At 36.4% G+C, this 24,432-nt stretch overlaps 2 protein-coding genes across 2 annotated transcripts in view; one reads left to right on the top strand and one right to left on the bottom strand.

The window, feature by feature from the left end:
• Window positions 1–800: 800 nt before the first annotated feature.
• Window positions 801–15,322, bottom strand: dthd1 (death domain containing 1; the record flags this gene model as incomplete). Its single annotated transcript, XM_081389495.1, is given in 10 exon segments — window positions 801–1,156; window positions 1,313–1,370; window positions 2,365–2,603; window positions 2,931–3,238; window positions 7,711–7,866; window positions 8,163–8,395; window positions 10,404–10,724; window positions 10,728–11,139; window positions 13,761–14,271; window positions 15,259–15,322. Coding segments are annotated over 10 exon segments (2,658 nt in total).
• A 2,123-nt stretch (window positions 15,323–17,445) lies between these two features.
• Window positions 17,446–24,432, top strand: part of arap2 (ArfGAP with RhoGAP domain, ankyrin repeat and PH domain 2) — a 107,375-nt gene continuing 100,388 nt past the window's right edge. The window contains exon 1 of the mRNA XM_081359734.1: window positions 17,446–17,880. The gene's annotated coding sequence lies outside the window, so the exon portion shown is untranslated. The remainder of the gene's footprint in view (window positions 17,881–24,432) is intronic.

The following is a 24,432-nucleotide window of genomic DNA, read 5'->3' as shown; positions in this document are numbered from 1 at the left end:
AGTGATAGTCATCAGCTCCACCCTAACTTCCGGTCAGACTGCTGTGACGTGTAGCTCTGCGGTTCGGCTGCGGCAGTTCATGTCTCCAAATGTTAAGGCCAAGAACCTCTTGCTGCATAGAAAAACAAAAAAAAACAGTCAGTTACTGTATTATTGCACTATTGACTATTGTATTTATATACTTTGCTATGATACTTTCATTGCACAGCCATTATAACGATCATTATTATCAGTAAAGTCAAATTGCATTTTAATTTACTTCATACTCTAACGCTCAAAAGTACAGTAAGGTGAGGTCAGCAAGATATTTTTAAAGAAATTCAAATACTTAAATATTAAATATTAATACTTTTATTCACCAATATTCCATTCAATTGATCAAAAGTGACAATAAAAGACATGTTACAGAAGATTAAAATTTTCTATTCATCAAAAGATCCTGAAAGAAATGTTTCCACAAAATTATTAATCAGCACAAATGTTTCAAACACTGATATTAATCAGAAATGTTTCTTGAGCAGCAAATCAGAATGATTTCTGAAGGATCATGTGATCGAGACTGGAGTGGTTGCTTTGCCAACACAGGAATAAATTATATTTTAAAATAGAATCAAACTGAAAAGAGTTATTTTAAATTGTGATAATATTTCACAGGCTCGGCCTTTTGTATCATGAACAAGGATGTATTGTATAGTATATAAAAAGCCAAATGTCAACTCACTACTATATACAACCGCCCCTACATTTCTGATGTAATAAAGGCATATTCAATGTCATGGGTCTCTCTGGTGGCCTGGTTTTCATGTTTCTCTCGCTTTTCTCTCTATTTTGTAATCTGCAGCTTCCCTGAGCAGTAGCTCTCTGGTAAGGTCAGGCCTCCCTGCGCGGGTCAAGCTGTGGGCCAGCACGGGGCATTTCGGAGATGAGGAAGGAAGACCCCGCCTCCACGCCGTCAGAATGTGAAAGGCCTGTTTTGAGAGGCTGTGTGGTGCACGGAGTCGAGCGATCTGGACGGCGGAGCGACGGAGATGGAGAGACGTAAAGAGAAGCGCTGCGTCGTCTTCAGTGAGCTCATCACAGAGCCATGATAACAGCTCATCTGAGAGAGGGTCTGGAAGACCAACACTGTTAGCATGTGTGTGTGTGCACAGAACACCTTCACAGACTTCTCACTTATTCTGTCATTTTTAAATCATAGAAATCCAGGAGGATGAAAATCTGAGAAAGATCTTAGCAAACCAAAATGGAGGGAAAATAGAAGAGAGAGCTGGAGTGCACAAAAGAAACAAATGGTGCTGTAGATTTCACAAACCTGTTCGGCTGTGCTGTATTACTTTCACACTCACAGGCTGACAGACTGTTCTTGCACTCTAGGTAACAAACAATCAACAACAACAACGACTTACAAACCGTTTCAAAAAGTGATTATTTTTGACTCGTTTGCCAGTACAAATATCTAAAAAGTTCGGTGAGAGGGCTTGTCTTCTGACAAATGTATATTAATATTAATATATTGAATTAAGTTTATTTTTCTTTAACAGATAATACTGTATATTTTACAGATATTTACATTTATTTTTTCATTTGCAGATATTTTCTTGTTTTAAGCATAAACTTGTTTAATTTTGATAACTTTTTTCAGAAAACATGACTTAGGCTAATTTTTTATTGGTGCTGTCAAATCGATTAATAACATCTAACATGAAAAGTTTGTATATGTGTATATATGTGTGAAAAAGAAAACCCCCAAACTTTTGAACTGTAGTGTATATTGTAACAAAAGATTTATATTTTAAATAAATGCAGTTCTTCTTTAACATCATCTTTTTATTCATCAAAGAACCCTGAAAAAGTATCACAGGTTATAAAAAATATTACGCAGCACAACTGTTTCCAACATTGATAATAAATCAGCGTATCAGAATGATTTCTGAAGGATCATGTGACCCTGAAGACTGGAGTAATGTTAATTATATTAAAGTATATTAAAAAGAAAACTATTATTTTAAATTCTTATAATATTTCACAATATTACTGTTTTTTTTCAGTATGTTTTATCAAATAAATGCAGGCTTTATGAGCATAAGAGACTTTTTTCAAAAACTTTAAAAATAGTAATGTTTCCAAACCTTTGGTACTGCTGGCTGTATGTATATATGTATGTATGCATGTATATATGTATCTATGTATATATATATATATATATATATATATATATATATATATATATATATACAAGACACACACACACACACACACATATGCGCTAGTTTCCAGCAATTAAACACATTTCTGACGTACTATAATCTGATGATTGCCTGCCTTGGTCTGTCTGTGCAGTTGGGCTTAAGAATAAGTCTTTACCTTGGGCAGAGTGAGCGTCATCCGGCAGACAGGCTCCTCTAGAGGACAGTCCTTAGACACGGCTGCCCTGTCACAATTCCAGACCAGCTGACCTTTGGTGACCTTGAATAAACTGATTACGCCTTTGTAGTAAAGAGAGCTGTAATTGCCGAAGGGGTCCACTTCTTTCAATCTCAAATACAGCCGGTTTCTTCTTTGGTTGTGGAATGTGATTATGTGTGAATCTGTTTGTTCATTACCTAGGGGATCTCCAACAGACACACACAGAAACAAGTACACATATGGTGGATAAGCTAACATTCTAACAAATCTAACAGCGAAAGGCCTGACTCACTCCATGCCTTGGGCGAGATAGAATAAGTAAAATGAATACCTATATACAGCAAAGATGCATTAAAATAATATTTATATATTATAATAATTTTTAAATGGGCATGATGATTCAGATTCTGAAAATGGACTGATTAACCAGCCTTTTAGGCACCGCTCTTTCCCAGTTATTTAGAAATAAATATCTAATTAATATAGAAAGTATGGAATGTGCATGGGTTACTCTGAAATAGCACAAGATTTGTTTAATCTACCATTGCCGGTAATATTCCCACTGAACCGGAGCAGCAGCTGTTCTCCCTCCCTCATGGAGAGTTCAGACGAGGGCTCTGGAGGGCCACAGTAACCCAGGGCCTGGAGTTCACACAGCGCAGCGCTGACATCTCTGCTGGGCAGGGTGGCCACAACCACGCTGCTGGGGTCCAGACGCTCGTGATGGAGCACAACTGTGACTGAGAAGATCTTTACAGCTTCTTCCAGTTCTTCAACTAAGGAAGTCAGGTAGGAAGATTTTACAGAGGACTGAATGCGAAGGACTATTAACCTGAGGGCAGAGCAAGGTTTTAAAGGTGAGAGGGCAATAGGTTTTTTTTTAGTGGTAACACTTTAGTTTAGGGTCCAATTCTCACTATGAACTAGTTGCTTATTAGAGAGCAAATTTCTACGTATCGACTGTTTATTAGTACTTAAAAAGCACATATTAATGCCTTATTCTGCATGACCATATACTACATCCTTTAATCCTTAATCCCATACCTAATTAGGGGCCAAGCACCGATTGTATCCTTTGGCGTTCTTCTTATTATTATTCTTCCGTTTCTGACTGGGAGTCTATGGCAGCCCATAGAACCGCTTGCGGGAAAGTTGTAACGGTTTGACATTCTGATAAAGGACAGATCCAACATTAAAAACAACAATTTTGGTGTGTTTATCTCATTCCCTCTAGCACCACCATCTGTCCAAAGTTTCACTCATATTTATGCTGATAACTTTTGAACCGTAAAGCCCCCTTTTCCACTGCACACGACATTCGCATACGATTGTCGCATTTCGCCCCCTAGTGTCAGTCGCACGGAACTTTGAAATTGCTCGTGAAGCAACCGTACCCTCGGCTATTCACAATGGTAAAATGAATGATTTTAATGAATGTAATGCATGCATGAATATATCCACACAAAGCAAATGACCCTCAATACATCTAAAATAAAAAATAGTCAATTTTATAGCGCTAATCAATATAAATATTGATTTAATAATGATAAAATATTTATTTCAGCCATAATTACTGTATTAATAACCACCATTTTGCAGGAATAGCGTTTACATTAAAGTATTAAGATATTGGTAATTCTAGCTTCGCGCTCATAGTTTTGATTAGAATCAAATCGGATCCGAAATTACGCATACGCATATGATCGGAACTCCCTGCAGCTCCCGTACGACTCTCCATTGGAAATGAATGATTTCCGGTCCGACGGCTGTCGTTTGTCGTGTGCAGTGGAAAGGCGGCTTGAGGCCTATCGACTGATATCCAATTTGTCCATATATTGACTATTTAAGGTGTCGGCCATTTTGAATTTTGTATCAAAATGCTGTATTTTAAGAACCCATGAACGGATTGTTACGAAACTTGTTATGGGTCATCAGCAAAATGCCCTGAAGGAGCCTGAGAAGTTTCGAACCAGCGCCACCTAGTGGTAAAATTAAATTTTCAAATGCTTATAACTCTGGCTGTGCTTGACTGATTTTCATCTCATTTGGTTCCTGAATCCTTGTTGAGTCTAACGATACCAAAAAATGCTAGGTTTCGCCTTATGGTTTGTGTAACGTTGTGATTTATCGCTTAAAAACATTTGCCAATATCTTCGAAACCGTTAGACCAATCGAGATGAAACCAACGTCAGAAGTTTGGAAACATAGGTTGTTGGCTATATGACAATACCCAAATGCGAAAATATTGATAGTAAGGGTTAGTAAAATCCAAACAAAGTCTGGTGTCAGGTGTCGTGATGGCAGTTTTAGGTGTCAGTCATGTTTTTTCATATAAATGTCTATAACTCCGAAGCGAATTGAGATATTTTCACCAAAATTGACACACAGATGTATGGGCTCACTCTGAGGACACATAAAAAAAATTATGGGATTGAGCCTCTTGGTGACGCTATAATAGAACAAAACATGAAATTCCCATTGACTTCAATACAGTACGGTGATATAAAATGCTATACTTTATGAACGCATTAGCGTATTGTTACGAAACGAAACTCGGTATGAGTCATCGGCACCATGCCTTGAAGGTACTCAAAAAGTTTCAGGGCAGCCCCACCTTGTGGTAAAAAAGTTATAACAAAATTTCCAAAAATGCTAATAACTTTTGAATAAATCTGCCTATTGTAATGCCACTGACAATAAGTAACTTTTTAGGTATTTTATTATCTAAAATCAATATTTTTATTCATAAATATGTCCTCAATGGTGTCCAAATACCTCTGCCAATGATCTGACTTATCCTCGTAAACGAAGAATTTATTATCTTTATATACATGGGACGGGTAGGTCCACGGAGGCTTCCATGTAGTTCCGCCATCTTGAAAAACTATAATAGCAGAGAGGGACAAAAAGTACTAGGCCAACGCGTTTCCACAACGCGTTTTCGTTCAGAGCCCGCGTCAAGTGACTGAAACCAGCAGAAACGGAGCAGAGCAGTGAGAGGCGCTTTTGTCACTGCCCCGGCAAGTTTAAAAGGCTGCACTGCACGGTTAAGTCAAAGGATAACGAGTCCTCTTAGTCGAAAAACTCCACAATAAGACCGTAAAAGGAAACGTGATCGGAGATTACAAAAACAAGGGTTATTAGCTATAATGTCGGGATAGCTAATGCAGGAGAAAGATTTCAAAAGAGACGCTGAAGTTGCCTGCCTTCTTCTCGACAGGTAAGTCAATGTTAAGGTCTTAATTACAGGCTTTTTATTTTTTTATTAGCCTATATAGACCAGCGTTTCCCAGCGGGAAACTGTGTAAAAAAAAAAACAAATCTTTACCATCAATCTCGGATCGTCGGAAGTCTCTAATAACAACAAATAATGCGCACAAATTTATAATACAAATGCAAATCATAAGTTTTTGGCGTTGAATTGCGGAGGTTGCGCTTGCATGTGATTTTATTCCCGTGCCTCATTCCCAGTGCGTCCACATAAAGCTGCCTATTTTTCATTGATGCGCTTACAGTCAAATACACACGAATTGTCACAACGTCCGTCTTGCCGCGTATTCACATCGGTTGTGCTGTCAACGCAACGCGTGCGATTAATATTTTTCAATTTAACACGTTAAAAATATTTAACGCAATTAAAGCAGCATTTTTTTCTGTCATCCTTTGGCTAGCGTTACATTATATAATCACGTTCTTCTTCATGCAAATGCTTCTAACCATGCAAGCGAGAAAATACAAAAGAGAATGCGCTGTCCTGTGATGCTGACACGACGCGCGCCAGACTCGACTTCTCTTTCGAGCTTTCGCTTTGAGTATCCTCATGAGAGCAGTCTTAAATTAGTTAAATAAAGTCTTAAATGAACGTTAAGAGTTGTGAGAAAATGGGACGCTTGTGGGATCCACATGTGACAGTGCAGCAGTGACATCAGAATCAAATAACACTTCATTCATAAAAAGATGCCATTAAACAATTATTTGAAATATACTGTCTTTATGATGTTTCTACATTAATTTGGAGATTTACTGTGAAATTATTAGGCTACATAAAATATAGTAAAAACAAGCTATCTTGTGCAATTATAACAAAATTATATATTATATAAAATTAAAAATGTTTAATTCATTCATTCATTTGTAACATGCATGAACGAAGAAAAAAAAAGGAACAGGAAGAAGAAAATCTTATGGTAGCCTACCTGTCATTTATTTGTGCACATCAAAAAAAAAAAAAAAAAAAAAAACCCAGCACATTTCAAAGTATAGTATCAAAGTAGTATCGTGACAACACTAGTGTAGGGTGCCACACATTTTTTTTAAATTTCAAAGGGTGCCTTGACTGAAAAAAGGTTGGGAAACACTGATATAGACAGTAGAACATAGTTAAAAGTTAAACAGGCTCTTTGATGAATAGCAGCTATTGAGTAAAGTAGAGATGGTCCTATAAACAAGGTTGTAAGTTTTGTTTGTTCAAAACTGTAACATTCGTTTGTTCGTTGTGTCAAGTTGTAGTTTGTTTGAAATAACAAACCAGTTCACCAGAAGGAAAACTCGACGAGGTGCTATTAGAAGACATCCTGTCAAAGCTTTTTGGTACATATCGCTTACCGTAGATGCAACGCGCATTTGAAAACACGAGGCGCTGGAGAGCAAAATTAGTTTGATTGCAAAATACAAATTCACCACTAGATGGGAGTAATTCTTACTTACTGCCCCTTTAAGGTTTGTCATTGTCACCTCATTCTGATCACATCAATTTTGTAACTACGCCACCTATTGTTCGAAAGTGATAATCCATTAAATCATATTTTTAGTTCATGTATATGATTTTTCAGCCATTTTGCCTGAATTCATCTTTAAATGTCTTTAATTGCTCCTTGCTGTAGTTGGTCTGACAATCCCAGCCATGTTGGCATGTGTGGTCGTCTTCTTGCGCTTGGCCCCGATAATTGCTGCTTGCAGCTATATTTATACTAGTAATTATAAAAGTTATTATTCTTACTTTTGCATCAATTGCTTGCCTTACTGAGTATTTTGACTTGCACAGATCAAAGCCGGTGGTTCCCTCCCTAAAATAATTATTGTGACATTTAGTCAAATTCTAGACAAAGCATTACAAACTTAAAATCTACCTTACTAACTATTAATAAGCAGTAATTAGGAGTTTATCGAGGCAAAATTCATAGTTAATAGTTAGTTAATAGTGAGAATTGGACCCTGAACTAAAGTGTGACCTTTTTTAGTTTGTTTTCTTTTTTAAATATTTGTATATTACATTTGCACAGATTGATTTTGGTCACTCAGTACCTTTCGTAGCTCTCTGGTAGCTCAAAACAGACCAAGCTGTTCTGTAGGTTCTTTACACTGACTTTATCTAGAACCTTCCAACGGTTCTCTATTCTGCCCAGCACTACCAGCTGCTCTTTACACTCTTTATGAGTCTTTACTGAGGCACCATCAACTCTGAAGCAGAGGGGAAAAACACGTATTTATATTTATATTATTAATTTAAATCTATCTCCAGTCTCCACACTGAAAAAAAAAATGTGTAGGATTTACTTTGAAACAATTTTCACTTAGATTTTGCTGGTAAATTTCACAAATGATTACAACGAAACAGCAATTAAATTAAACAAGAAATGTTTTAAGTAGAAAGACTTAAAAATATAATTTTCTTGTCAAACAGACTCCAGTAATCTTTGTTTTACTTGCAACTTTGAAAAAAAGTTTTTACAGTGCAGTTTAGAATGTAACTTTACCTAATCTGCTGGGGTGAGAAAGTGCCTGATATAAGAGTGGGTCGGTCAGTATCTTCTCCAGCTCTTCTCTTCTCAGAGATAGGAGGACATGGCAGGATAAGAGTCAAAGGTCGTCTGAGCTTCAGGGTTGATGGATGGCTTATGTAAAGTAAGGGGGTTGATGTGAGAGCAGTGTGGTAGGAATCATTTTTGGATTTAAGAGAGGATAAAACAAAGGCATCCACTGGCTGTACCTAAGGAGACAAAGAAAAGCTTTTATACACAGTATGCACTTAGGTGAAAATATTAACAATATTTTCCACTAAACATTATTCTTCAGACCCTCTCTCAGTAAATTTTGTAGTTATGAATAATTGTGTGCAAAATCTTTGTTTTATAATTATTAAATTTTTTTTTTTTCATATATATGGATATATTCATCATACATTTATTTTATCATGGTTAATAAGTGGAGAGTCGCTTCATGACGAATTAGAAAGTTCAGTGCAACTGCCACGAAACGTGACATTTGTACGCAAATGTCGGAGACAGTGGAAAGGCGGTCAGAAAGCTCTCGGATTTCATCAAAAAAATCTTAATTTGTGTTCCGAAGATGAACGAAGGTCTTACGGGTTTGGAACGGCATGAGGGTGAGTAATTAATGACAGAATTTACATTTTTGGGTGAACTAACCCTTTAATATATATATATAACTAGAAAAATGAGATAATGTGCTTGTCAGTGTTAACTAATGAACATTACATAATCATTAATAGATCATTATTTAATGAAAACTTTAAATGCTTACAAATGTCATTAAACTTTCAATTCGATCAAGCACTTTTTTTTTAAAAGCTTCATTACTAAATCATTAACAAACATTATATAATGCTTAACGGATTATTAGTTAATATATATTCAAATAGCTATGAGATAACATGCTTGTTAATGTTTAAAACTTATTATTAACAGATCATTATTTAATATAAAACTTTGATTCATGTATTACCTAATATGTAACCTTACATTTACAAATTTTGTGAAAAAAGTTTAATTAGTCATTTTAAGCACTTCGCACACTATTTATGTTATCATTTTATTAATTAACACATAACCAGTCTGTAAAAGTAATACGCTTGGTCTTCGTTTGTTGTCGTATTTTTTTTTTTTTTTAACAAATCATTTATTAATTATTTGTTCATGTTTTTCCAGGACCCAATCTTTTTGAAACTATTCATTATTTGTAAATGTTTCTAAACGTTTACTAATAATTTAGTTTTAAGACACTTTTTCCCAGTCATCTCAATGGCAAAGTGTTCAAAATGACCTGAATTCACCCTATTTAGGCTACACATCTTTACAAATAATTGATTAATTATGTGTTCATGTTTTTGCAGTACCCAATCTAAAGTTGAAACTACTCATCATTTGTAAATGTTTACTATTAATCACATAGTACCTTTATGGGCATTGGACTTTTAGCTATTGTAACAACGTTTGTGTAAAGGGTTAAGTTTCCAAAAAGACATAAAAACACCACATAATTGTAATTTGGGTGCAAAACATGTTTATATTGCCTCAACACTTATATTTCCTTAAACATGATATTCAATGAATCAAATCAGCAAGAGAAAAAAAAAAAAAAAAAAAAAAAAACATTTTTTTCAAGAAAGTACTTTTATCAATTTTTCATTTATCAAAACAATGTAATATAAACAGTTTTTATAAACATTATTTTTGACGTAAGTACATAGTTAAAGACACGTAATTTAAAGTGTGACTGGTCATTCTTATATTGTTCAGTTTTCTGTTGAACATCCAGATAACTCATAGCTACCAAACGCCTTTTTGCATTTGTACTTTTGTAAAAAAATTGTATTAGGTAATATATGACCTGAAATTTAATGACATTTGTAAGCATTTTAATTTACTTTAAATAATGACCTGTTAATCACTCAACATGTAATGTTTAATAAGTAAACATTAACAAGCACATTCTATATTTCTAGCTATGTAAATATATATTAACTAATGATCTGTTAAGCATTATAATGTCTGTTAATGATTTATTAATGAAAGTTATTATAAAGTGTTACCAAAGGTGGCTTTACAAGCAGCTTATTTGCAGTACATTATACAATTTTCATAACCAGCTATCTTTAAGAGCACTTTATTCTTACAAAACTTTTTTTTTTTATCATCTTACCTGATAGATCTGTTATTTTGTGATTCAGCCTGATTGAAAATAAATTTTGAATGTACCGTCACTTGAGCGACAACTGGTGCGGTGAAGGATCCAGGCAAGTAGTCAAGGCATATTCTGGAGTCCACACTGAGCTTGTGAGACAGTCCTGTCCTAGGGACCGTAAAACTCTCCGTCCTCAAACGGGACAGAACCGCAAACACTCCCAGAGAGTATACCCGCACCACTGCAAACCAACCCTGTGGAAAAGACAGTGCCATCATACTTACACAAATATCATAAGCTATAATTGTACACCTAAAAATAAGACCAACCTTGCTGCACAGCAAAAATCTATGAAAATATAATGGTAGTATAATGTATAACGCTTGGATAATGACCTATGTTTTAAGTCCTTTCCAACACAAATAAATGACTGAAAATAGAGAAAAGTAAGTCAAATAAAACAGAAAATGGGCTTTATTACAGACCCTTTGTCCTCCATAGAAGCCTTCAGTAGATGTAGGTGTGATATAGCTAACTCTTTGCTCTGGGTCCACCACTTTCACAGTGATCTCTCTGTAGTTCCCACGGTAACTCGCCTGGAACGGCACTGCTATGGTGAGTGGGAAGGGACATTTAACATGGCTGGAGTTTTGTATGCGGAATACAGTGCTGACTAGCTCCTCTGATCCTGACACCATGAGAGAACTCAGACCATCAACCACCTCACAAGACAAGATGTTCACAACTTCTGATGGGGCGGTTATATAGCAGACTCTGGGAGACTCTGAAGATCTGGCTTTGTCTGCAAGCCTGCATGTTACCAAAACACACTTGTTAATGCTGGATTCAGTATTATTTCCTCATTAAAGGGATAGTTCACTTTGAAAATAAATTTTGGTATGTTTTAGCTTACCTCAAGGGCATCCAAGATGTAGGTGTCTTTTTTTCCGCAGTAGTTTCAATTTGGATATTTTTAGGTCAAACCGCTCTTGTCTGTCAGTCATATAATGCAGGTCGATGGTCACTGTATCAAAACACAAGCACAGAGTCCAAATTAAAACAATTCCCCATCGTCCAAATTAAACAATTCCCCATCGTAAGTACACATTGACGGCCTAAGACACGAAACGAGCGGTTTGTGTGTGAAAATGAACAGTATTTATATCGTTTTTACCTCTTGTAACACAGCACACTTCCAAATGATCTGACGGCACGGGCGGATATAGATGTATACATAGATGTCGCCTTGGCTATGGTTTCGTTCCAATGAACTGCAGTAGCAAAGGCGACATCTAGTGTATACATCTATACCCGCTCGCGGGCGGGTATAGATATATACACTAGATGTCTCTTGGCTACGGTTTCGTTCCAATGAACTGCGTAGCCAAGGCGACATCTATGTATATACATCTATACCCGCCCGCGCCGTCACATCATTTAAACGTGTGTTGTTTTCAAGAGATAACAACGATATAAATACTGTTCGTTTTCTCACACAAACCGCTCGTTTCGTGTCTTAGGCCGTCAATGTGTCCTTACGATGGGGAATTGTTTAATTTGGACGATGGGGAATTGTTTTAATTTGGACTCTGTGCTTGTGTTTTGAGACAGTGTCCATCGACCTGCATTATATGACTGACAGACAAGAACGGTTTGACCTAAAAATATCAAAATTGAAACTACTGCGGAAACAAAGACACCTACATCTTGGATGCCCTTGAGGTAAGCTAAAACATATCAAAAATTAATTTCAAAGTGAACTATCCCTTTAATAAATGTACGAATAAGGAAATTAATAGTATTTTTGAAATCATGTTCAGACTCATCATGTGATCATCCAGTCATATCAGTGGCCTAATAAAAGCTGATTTATTTGATATAGAGCAGGTGGCCTCATGAACCCACCATGTTGAGATCACATGACCATTGTATAGTACTTGCTTTATCTCAGTAACCAACATGCTATTGGACACTTTTGCTCACAAAATAAATGAATCATGCTTGAATGACCAGCATATTTCTACAATGACACTGGTAACAGAAAACTATTGCTTTTGCAATTATGCTATAAACCACGCTGGGTGTCAGTTTAAGTCCAAGATGACTGCAATATAGCATTTTAAAGGGGTCTTATTATTCTTTTCTACTTTTTCAACTTTAGTTAGTGTGTAATGTTGCTGTTTGAGCACAAAAAAGATCTGCTAGAAGCTCAAAGTCCACTCCAAAGGGAGACATTTTATTTAACATAATTCACTTTCCCTTACAAGGGACGGCTCCTTTGGATTACGTTGAGGTTTTTTTGGGCGTTATGAAGTCACAATGTTACTCATAAATAATCCCGCCCACAGAATTAACAAAAAAGGGGACAAGGCCTGGCTGATGAATTTAAGATTGGTCAAATTTTTTTAACCGCAACGTTTATCTGTGTGCTGCACCTTTTATGGAGAACAGCTTCCAGAACCTGTTTGGCTCCACTTGCCTGCAGTGCTAGCCAACATTACAGTATTGCTGTAGTTCTTACTGTAGCTTTTGTGAGCTCTCTCTTTTGTAAGATTGTTCACCAACCCCTTAGGAAAATTTACTTTGATTTTGTGATCGATTACTGTTTGTATTACTATAGTTTTCCGACAAATGTCATGATTAATAGTGTATAACATTAACATGGTATCTAAAATGTTTAAGAAAATTACAAAAAACACACAAACATACCACTAAACATAAACGTCCTGTGAAAATCAGAGCTTGCAAAGTCCATGCATGAAAACCGTTCTGGACAATTCTCTTGTTTGCTAATATTAAGTCTGAATCAGGCTTCCACTGGTTTGAAATTGACGCCATTCTTAATATTTACATCTGAGCAGTCAGAGCTGGCAGTTATGAAGGGGCGGGAGATTTCCCGAACACGCGCTAAACAGTGCCAATCACTAGGCCAGCTAACCAATCACAGCACATTTCCTATTTCAGAAGGAGGGGCTTCATCGGAACCGGAACTACATGGCACGTTCGGGGCAGACTGGGGAGAGAGGTGCTGTAAAAATGTAAAATATGTAAAAAAAATAACGTGTTTCTTGAACATTCAAGCATGAATGGATATTATAGTGCACCCCAAAAACAAAATCAAGACTTCGTAAAAGGGCATAATAGAACCCCTTTTAAGAAATTCACAAAATTAAAATGAACCAAAATGTTTTTGTTTCTTCCTTTTTTTGACAGATTGTATGCCTATATATTAGAAAGAACGTAAGATTATCTAGACAAAGTATTAATTTGTTGTGTGAAATATTATCTCACTAGCACAAGACTGTTTTAAAAAGAATAATGGAAAGTATATATTGTATTATCGTTTGGATGCTGTTGGACCAATCAACAGCACTTGTGAAACATCATTAACGTTACTCCACACCTGCCCCATATTACTAATATAGACTTACCCAACAGTTACCAATGTACTCTTCAATCTTTCACAGCCTTCTCCACTGCTTTTCTCTTTCTCCTCTTGCTCTTTTTCTTCCTCCACCTCACCATTCATGTTCAGAGAGTTTTTGCAGTCAGTCACCATAGTTTTATATGGTGAGTGTACTCTTATTTCCTCACGTGAGCTCTCTTCCCTCGTGTTTCTGTCATCCATACACACATTACAGCGCTTCACTGAATCCGAAAGCCTTGTTGACTGCACATTTGCTAGCCAGTGGTCTTCAGGATGCTGGTCCAGTGGAATACTAATGTCACATGATTCTGGTTTTATGTGGTCTGCAGTATCCAGAGGTCCAGTACCAGTTAGATCACCTCTCTCTTCACTGACTTCAGTAAGAAAAGTAATACCAGTGTCAAGTCTCTTGCTCATTACAATGAACTGGTTCACAATGACGTGGACATCTTCCAGGACGTTAAGAATGACATCAGTCACGTGGCCTTGGTAAAAGTGGGATCCATAGGAAGCATCTAAAAATACACAATATACTCAATATTGTCATGATTGTGTGCATATGAAAGATTATTGCACAATTTTTTTCTATTCCTTTACCCTGCATCAAATAGACAAAACAAGTGTACAGATTTAATAAAAGGCCTAGATCAGAAAATAAAATGGTGCAAAAATAATATTATTAGAGATAAAGAGTGGATATTCAGGGCCATGTCCAAAGGATCAAAGAGGAGGTATTTATTATCCCAAAAGTTCTCCTTTATGGAAATTATCCTTTAATTACAAATTAACTAAAATTAACCACAGCTCAAAAGTTTGGGGACTTTTATTGTTTTTGAAAGAAAACTATTATGATCAAGTAAAAATTAAAATAATTAACTGTTTTCTAATTTAATATATTTTAAAATGTAATTTATTCCTGTAATGGCAAAATACTTAAGTCTTTAGTGTCACATGATCCGTCAGAAATCATTCTACTATGCTGATTTGCTGATCAAGAAACTTTTCTTATTATCAGTGTTGAAAACAGTTGTGCTGCTTAAGATTTTTTTGGATATTTTTAGGATACTTTAGATTTCAGGATCTAAAGAACATAATTGATTTGAAATAAAACTATTTTGTAATATTAAAAATGTTTTTACTGTCACATTTTTCAATGCGTTAATGTTTTCTTGCAGAATAAAAGTAGCCTAATTAAGTTTTTCTAGTGTAGATTTTCAAGTGAGCCAATTACATTTGAGCTTGTCATAATCTGAGAGCCCTTGCAATTTTTGTGGAATCAACACCATAATTATAACTTGAGGGAACAGCCTTGTATTATATTTTTGCAATTTTGAACTTTCTTTTACCTTCTTTTAATTTAGTTATTTTATATATTTTTTGTTATGCAATATGAATGCTTCAGCAATGTAGTACTCCATCAGTCATGCCAATAAAGCTTTCCAACAACGCAAGACACACACACACAGATTCCAAAGTTCCCAAGCCTCTCATGAAGCACTTACCCACATCAGCTGTTTTCTCTTGAGACTCTGCGTCTGGGAGTGTGTGTACCAAATTAGAGCACATCCTATGCCCAGTGAGAGTGCTTGCTGTACCGCAAAGAACCTCTCTCAGCACACACACTCTTTGGGTGTGAACCTCACAAAACGTCCTGAGGACCTGCAAAAGCCTTGTGTGAAGTCTAGCTGAATCTCCATGGCCTGTGTCTTCTCTTGCTTTCGCTGAATGTAAAACTCCTCTCAGTTCCTCAGCGGCTTCGTGTAAGAGGTTTAACAGATTGCTCTCTTGTGAGAGTGTTAGCTGACTGGCTGGATCTGCCATATTTTCAAGTGTGTTCGCTGAAAGCCTTTGAGCATAAACTATGAATTTGATTATTAGTAGAGAAGAAGCAGATTATACACAGTAGGGTTTCCTCTCCGTCTTTTCTTCTCTCACTGGTAAACCCAGGATTCACCACCCCAAGCCTGTAAAATAGGGTCGTCATGGCAAACAGAAGGCATGACTGGACACAAAAGACCCTTAGAGATGGACGACTCTTTCAAAAAAAAAAAAAAAAGCTGAAGAAGAGAGTAATGTGAATGGCCCCTGTAGTCTTGTGACCCAAATGAGGCACAGATACTATAAGCAAATACTCTGTATAGTGAAATTGTAATGCTGTGAAATATTATTACAATTTAAAATAACTTGCATATATGCTTGTAGCACCCTCCTAATGTTATAATATTCAATCAGACCTCACTCAACTTACAGCAGGCTTGCAATGTACATGAAAATCATACTTTTTTTTAATGAAAGCCACTGCAGCAAATTAAATAATGGCACCACATAATACTGCCAGATAACATGTTTCATGTATGATATTAGAAAAATCATTTAAATAAGCCTGCATATATTTTAGATGAACTTGAAATAGCTTTCACTTCATTAATAAATGATAACACACATGAAGGTTACAGTATAGTTAACCTTTCTGGCATCTTGACATTATTTAATCTCAGGGAAATTAAAACATGTTGGGTTTTCGAACCATCGTGTGGTCGAATGAAACTAGACAACCACACACCCTCGGATAATTAAGAATATTGCACACAAAATGACAAAGGGACAACAAGTTCTAAATTGTCTGTCTTTACAATCTAGGACAGAAGCATAAAGTGGAAAGTGGAGAATGTTATATTTCTGTATCATGGACATCATCCTTAGAATCTGTTTTCTGCAGGTCCACGTGACATGACCAATATGACCTGACATCACAAAAATATAGCAAAAAAATATAAAATTTAAGAGCACGGTATGGACAGTGTAAGAAAAAAACTATAATATATAATGGCATTTTATATTTTATTTGAAAAATATAGAATAAATATGTCAATTTCCTTGTTGTAGGCCTACCTTCATTGCAACAAACACAGGGAAAATGAAAATGCATGAATTCAGCGCCATCATGTGGTCAAATTATTGAATTGCGCATAAATGTAGGCGTTGACAAAGCTGTTTTTGTCAGTCTTGTTCTTTCATATATTTTTACATGCTCTTTTATATTTTATCGCTGTCATGAATGCGCATTAGTGTTTCTTCAAATTCAGTTTATTAAAACAAAAACAAAAAGTAAGCTTTTTTATTAGGCTACTATATTTTGAAAGTCACACTAAAACTTTTTTTAAATGCCGTTATGTTTTTTTTTCTATTTAACAATCGCCTTTTATGTATTTTAAAAGCTACACAAGACAAAAAGCACAATCTATTTAAATATTTATGCCAACGTTTAAGGCATTTAAAATACAACGGTCCCTCAGTTGTCTCAACTTAATTATTTCCATCACAACCAACAAAGTTTGCCTTTAATGTCAGTGTAATGAAACACACAGGCAACACACACACACACACACACAACCCAAAACAGAACATTTCAATTTAACACTTTTAAACAAAATATTCCGCCATAATTCCCAAGCATGCTGATAATTTGTTTAAAATGCAGTCATTTACACCACTGTCATAACAATCACATAATGCTGTTAAACCCGGAAAAAGTAGTCATTAGTAGACAAAAAATGTGTCCATAGTTGAAGAAACACCCACATAGCACATACACTAAATGCAAAAAACATCAAGACTTTTCATGGCAAAAAAGGCAATCTACTAGATTTCTAAATGTACATAATCTAACCAAACAGCTGTGGTATAATGGGCTGTGGTTGGTGGGGTTAACCCGACAGCAGAATCCGTCGCTGGAGGCGCATCAAGCTGCAACATGCAGAAGACTGTGACTGAGAATGAGACACTTTCAAACTGATTTAATTACCAACACTATTATTATTGTCATGTTATTTGAATTGTAGTTGAATCTAGCCGATGATGTGGGCATGTGTCTCGCATGTTTGCTGTGGTGCAGCAGCAGTATTCAGGCGCGGTTGATTGGGCACGAGGCGCGTCAGCGTGGCCTGGCTCAGGTAGGCGTGGAGACCCGCGCGCCTAGACTCGAAATCCGGAACGGCCGCTTGATGGGAAGAAACAAACTCCGGCATGAAGACAAAAGTGTTCAAACTAAGCAGATAATGACAACTTCTCGTCAGAAAGTTACAGCGCCAGTTTGACAACAAGGAGGCTGGTCACTTTTTGAGGTATGTTTCGAGAAAAGACCTGCTTAATTTCCCCTAACAACATTTCGTTTTCAGCGCGTCACTTTCGTTCATGGCGTTATGAAAATTGCATTAAAATGATGACATATCCGATTGGTTTGGTGAACTTACTAGCCTTTATAAACTAGGTTACAGTCTTTTGTTTTGTAGTGTGTTTTGCTCATTCACTCGTTGTGTAACTCCCTCAACCTGTTGATGTTGCGCTCACTCACTCCGGCCAGCAAAACTAAAAAGTGCCTAGTTGAAGAAACAGAAACACCCACAATACACCAACTTAGTGCAAAGTTCTCACGTTATAGATTACTGAAAACATTTGTCTTGTTATCGGAAAACGATTTTTGCATGTTGTTAAACCAAGTTTGAGCTGAAGGTAGCCTATACGTTGTTTTACATAAATCATGGACAGCTGTATGCTAATTCTTATGTGTCATGCTGAAGATTTGATCAAGTTGTGATGGTATTTCAAGATGGATATATTTATTTATGCCGTAAAACATGAGACATTATGTCTTTCTAATGGCTGGACTTTGCTCTTTAGTGTTGGATTTTTATGAGAGAAATTCCTGGTATGCATGACTCAGTGTACATGAGAATTGGGGACAGCAGATTAAGCAAGGCAAAAACGTTCCCACAGTCTTAAAACTGACTAAAAATGAACTTCTTTCATCATTAACTCACTCTCATAATGTTCCAAAACCTGTATGAGCTTCTTCTGAGGAACAGAAAAGGAGATGTCTGGCAGAATCACAGTCCCCATTTACTTTCATAGGCACATCATTCTGCCTAACATCCTTTTTTTGTGTGTTTCACAAAAGTTTGTGGAATGACATGAGGCTGAGTAATGCCAGTGATGTGCTGAATTATAACTCCTTTCCAAATTATTACCTCCCTCAATAATCTGGGGTAATAATCTGGCGGGTGTCGTAATTTCACTCAAAAAAAAATAATCTGTTGAATGAACTTAATTAAATTAAGGAAAGGTTTTCCACGAAATTGAATTACATTTTTTCCAACAAAATCGAATTAGTTTGAAATAATTAGTTGTTATCTTGTTGTATGAATTTAAATTAATTTAGTCATTCCTGCTAGATAAAGTTTTGTCAGGTTAACTAAATTTAGTTTTTGTCCTGCCTTAAATCACCAACATTATAATTTTAGTTAATTTGACTCTACGGTCACTTCTAATGATAGACACTACTAGTGTTCAATTGAATTAAAACCATTTTTTACATAGTAATATATTATTGCTTGTGCAGGTCTGCGAGATTGCGAGTGAGGTTTACACATAGTGTAGCCTATACTGTGTGACCACATCCTGAACACAGTCGCCACTCTTCTGCATAATGGTAACCACAAAATTCAAAAACATTACAGAAAGTCCTCTAAGTTTCTAACATAACTGAACATTAAACACTATCATTAACTAACAACATCTTTCCATTTACTGAAAAACACATAAAATAACACTTTTTCCCTAAATTGACCCTCTTAATGCAGTCCCTTGCAAAGCATGCTGGGAACTACAAATCCACTGCCCAGTTAGATGTCAACAACAATGATTCATGTAGTTTTCACACAAATTAATTAGGTTGATTGAACACAGTTAAATTAAGTTGTGACAATATTAAACAATCGTGTTACTTTTGCTTATTTTAATTAATTATTTTAAAAAGAGGCCAAAATTCATTTTTTGAGTGACATCCGGTTAAGAAGAACGAAAAATATTCATGTTGACTCAATAAAAAAAAATTACATTGATTACATTTAATGAAATTAAGCTGGAATCATTTCTATGAAGGGTTGTGTCGTATGTGCTCATTTTAATTAATGAAATTGAACAAAGAGCTAAAATAATTTTTTTGAGTGTTGGCACAGCACCACACTGCATGATTTTAGCCCCAATTTTCACTCGCCAACAGTTTTGAGGAAGTCGCCGACAAATGCCTGAAATTGGAGGCAAATTGGTGCTCGTTCATGTGAGAGACAATCGTGTAGTGTGTATTATCAAAGACGCAATCTGAGAGAAGCGCTGATACGTCGCCGATGTGATGCCCGTGAGATATTTAGGGCCCTTTCACACCTGCCTTGTTTGGTCCGAATCAAAATTACAGGTGTGAAAGCTCCCCCGGACCACGGTCCGGACCAAACAGACGAAATTTGGTCCGATGAAAAGAGGGAGTCTCGGTCCGGATCAACCTGAACAATGGTTTGGTTCGTTTCTAGAGTGAAAGCATTTTCTGGACTTTCAGACCATTTACAGGAAGTTCCGGTGGTTCTCGCAGGATTGCTTGCAGTCTTCTCCTCCTTTCCTGCCGGCGACGATAAAATGTTTGCACAACAAGGACGTTCATTTGGTTAATTTGAACTAGCCTCGAGTATAGTTGGTGCTGCAGGAAGTAATGCCGTAATAATAACAGTATAGTGGCAACGATATGCGCCTGTTCATTCATTCTTGTCAAAGTTTCCCGCCGAATTGACAACACACTGACGTCAGACGCACATCCGTTTACAAACCAATCAATGTCAAGATGCAGCCCATATAGATGATGACGACAGGACGTAAGTTTGTCATGTAAAGTTCTTTAGTGCGCTTGCATAATTGCAATGTGAAACCAAACCAAAACTAACCGAATGTATAAAATGTATCAAAACATGAACTTTGGTTCGGACCTTGGTGCGGACTTTAAGGTGTGAAAACGCCCTAATCTGGACCTGTCTGATTTGGAGTACTGCAGTGTGAAATCTGTTTTGCCTGGAAATTATTTCGGCGACGACCTACAGCCAAGTTAGAGCTCAAGGAAAAGTTCAGGGGGAGGAGTCATAGACCTGTGTTGTGCCGAATTTCGACCCCCTCACAAATTATTACCCCCCTCGTTGAAGTCAGTACCTCATTGCCTAATCCTAACCCCTCCCCCACAACTAATCCTGAACCCACCAATGCTGGGGCAACAAAACACCTGCTACAAAACATCAGCAAGTGTGGCTTCTGCAAGCAACCATTCTCTTCTTCATATTCTTCATATTCTTCATTTTTTTCTTTTTCTTTGGAACAGACAACTTGGATTGCAAGCATTTTGCGGGCAATTATTTTAACTGGAAGAAATCCAGTCATGAGAATTCTTCTCTCACGTGTGAACTTACTTTATTTCCTGTATTGCTTCTTGCGTATGTTTGGTTGTGAAACGTAGTCTTTTGACCAGACAGAATTGTCTGCTATTCTTCCTATTGAAATGATGTGTAATGTGTGACCCCCTGTTGCTCTTCCGTCGTGTAATGTGCACACACCAGCAGCTAAATGGCTCCCCAAACAGTCGTGCAGTGTATCAAGAACAGCGATCCGACGACTGCATTTTTTATAACAGATTTTTGGGTGAGCTGTTCCTTTAAGCAAATTCTTTGTGTACATTCTTCTCACTGTAATCACTTTGGTTTGCAGTTAGGCACGGGCCTACATGCTTGTGCTTGTTATAAAGTCTAGTATTGTAACATTTTTGCAGGTGAAAGAGGGACATTTTTAAATCCTGTTTTTGGCTGTGTTTAGGAAAAGCCCAGCTGACAGTGTAGCCACCGGTTTTTTTTTTTTTTTTTTTTTTTTTTTTTTAGTATTTTGTTCCAGTGCATTCGGATTAGTATTCTCTACTCATGTAATGATGAGCAATTTATTGAACCTGTTTGTACTGATAGAATGAAGTTATAATGTTCAACGATTTTGTGTTCTTGGTTTTGAGCTTTCATGAAACATGCCTTTTGTTGTCTCTGTTGGTTTTGTTTGCAGCACCCAGTTTTTAAATGGTAAGTGGTAACCAAATACCGCTAGAATTGTCTGTCATACAAACGTAGACTGCCTGTAAAATCGAACTAGGAAGGAAATTCATTATTTCGATATAACAATGTAGCACATAGGCCCAACAATATGTAAAATAACTTTTTTGGTGATTTTTTTTTTTTTGAAGACACAAATATTTATTTTGTAACATTTAGTTTTCATAACATTTGAGTTGTGATTGAATGTTTTTTAAATGTCTATTGAGTTTTGATATATTCAAGCTCTCATCAGACATTAATTCACTGCACACAACACAAACTATGTGTTTTCCTCTCTGCGAATTAATGTAGCCTGATTCTAATATTCTTTTACCTAGGATAGTTTTTTTCCCCCATTGTTTTCAGGATGAGAGCATGTCATGCAAGTTACTTGCTGCCATTTTCTCTTTCATTTTAAAAACAAGTTTAGAAGCCTTTTCTTGCAATAACGGTGTATCACTTGCATATAAAATGGTCCAGTTACTGTCTGCAACTGTAACAGGATGGATCTGCAACTCATTTCAGGGTGGAAACGTGAATTGCTGCATTGGCAGGATGCTATGCTACGGTGTAATTCGAGAAATATATGTGCCCATGTCTGAACTGGTAAAACCTTGATGCATGTCAGTGCAGGTTTAGAGGTTGTGAAAGCATTAGCTTGTGCCAAAGAAATTATATTTAGCCAGTTACCCAGTTCAGATCTGAAAAAACTGATTTGCTTAAACCAATTTGAACAAAAGCAGGTTTTTATGTTTAGTGAACAATACCTTGGAGCCTGGCTGGTAGAATTACTTTAAATAAATTGTCTGGTACAGATTTTGTAAAATATATTTAGTAACCTAATCCAATGAATTACTGCATTGCAGTAATGGATTCTTATTCTTAATCTTATTACTTTTTGGATTGCTTTTCTTTTTGAGGCCCTTTATTTCCAAATAAGGACAAAAAATTTGGTACATTTATTTTTTATTGACACAGCAGATTGTAGACAGTGATTGTATGACAGTGCTCTAACAGTTATTTGCTGAATACATTAATGTAGCAAAGTATGTTGTTGTGAGAAGGATACGGGATACGGCAAACGTGTAACACACTTTAATAATCATAAAATAAACAAATACAAAGTGAGAGTAAAGGTGGCAGCCCCTCACTGACGATGGAAAACTGCCGCCACATATCAAAACATAACATAAATAGTCCAGGCCTCTCTCGATCCCCACTGTCGTCGCTCCTCTTTTTATGCTTCCGCTCCTCCGTGAGAGATACGAGACCGGTGCGTCGCGCAGGTGACGCTCATCAGTAATCTCACCACCGACCTCGCGCCGTTCTCTCACGACCCTCGGCCTCTTCTTGCTTGCCACAATTAATAAATAACATTGAACACGATATAGATGTAATGAAGACCAAGTTCCAGTGAAATATCTTCACAATCCCCTATTTGATGTCTTTATGTCCTTCATTATGTGTGTATTCTTAGTGGCAGTTTCTCTCTGCAGATGATAAGGTTATGATACGTGTCAGCATCTGAAATACACAGTCGAGTTTAGAGTTACATTGTGTCTCTTCCAGTTGATTATGTAAAAACAATTATGTTCATGATGGCCAAAATTAGCAAAAATGGACAGTATAAGCCCTTTACCGTGTTAAAAGGGAAAAGTGATATAAAGTCATGGGATAGCTTTAATGTTTTTTTTTTTTGTGACGGTATTTTTAGGCATAAAGTAATAATAAAAAAACAAAAAACAATATGGATCATAAATTCCATATCTCTGTACTTTGTGGAGAAGAGATGATGAGTAGGCTATCCTTTAACTGAACAGAACTGCTCACACTTACATGTTCAGTTAAACTAAAAAGAGAAAAAGACATGATTGGTATAGAAACCAGTTAAAATTTTTGAAGTTATAAATTATAGACATTATAAGAAAGAAATCATTTACCTGTTGAGAGTATGTTGACAGTCTGTGTATAGTTGTATAGCTGAGCTCCAGAAAATCAGTAATGAGGTGGCTTTGACAGTTACAGATTTGAAAAACAAAAAGGCGGGAGTAAAGAACCCTAAACTCCAACACAAAAAAACATTTCAGCATATAAAGGGTTCTTCAGGACACTGTGGTTCTAAATAGAACCGTTACTACTTGTAAAGAACCATCTTTTTGAGTGTATGGTAAACTAACAGCTTTCTTACCTGTACGCGTTTGGTTCTGGGAGGTGGGCAGAACTGACAGAATTATTTTTCCCCTCAGTTTGGTGTAAAATCCAGTTTGAAATGTTGACTACAAACATGGAGATTTTTCAGAAATACTCTGGTAATTGGCTTTTTTTTTTTTTTTTTTAATCAACGGAGGCACAAGTCTCCGGCTATGGAAAAAATACACACTCTGAGACATGAAATGAATAACTGGAAATTTATAATAATGATTTTCACCTAAAATTTTTGGCTAGGCTGTACCTCCCTTGCCTCCCCTGACGATCGGCCAGTGTCAAAGCTCAACAGCAAAGAAATTGGTTTATAAAGTGAGATTAAATACAAAAATGATGTATTATTCAACATTTTAATTATTGCAGGTTTGCATGTCAGTGTTTTTATTCATTTTGTTGATGACCGAATCTGTATCGTGTGCAAGTGAGATGAGTAAATGCATGTTTACATTTAGTCTAGAACTACAATAAGCATCATGTTTACACAGCGCACACAACACCTCTGCACCCCACTCTCAATTTCTCTCA

The sequence above is a fragment of the Scardinius erythrophthalmus genome (assembly GCF_964197995.2).
Source record: "Scardinius erythrophthalmus genome assembly, chromosome: 2".
Taxonomy (NCBI): domain Eukaryota; kingdom Metazoa; phylum Chordata; class Actinopteri; order Cypriniformes; family Leuciscidae; genus Scardinius; species Scardinius erythrophthalmus.
The sequence above is the reverse complement of the archived record's forward strand: the minus strand, read 5'-3'. Positions and strand labels throughout refer to the sequence as shown.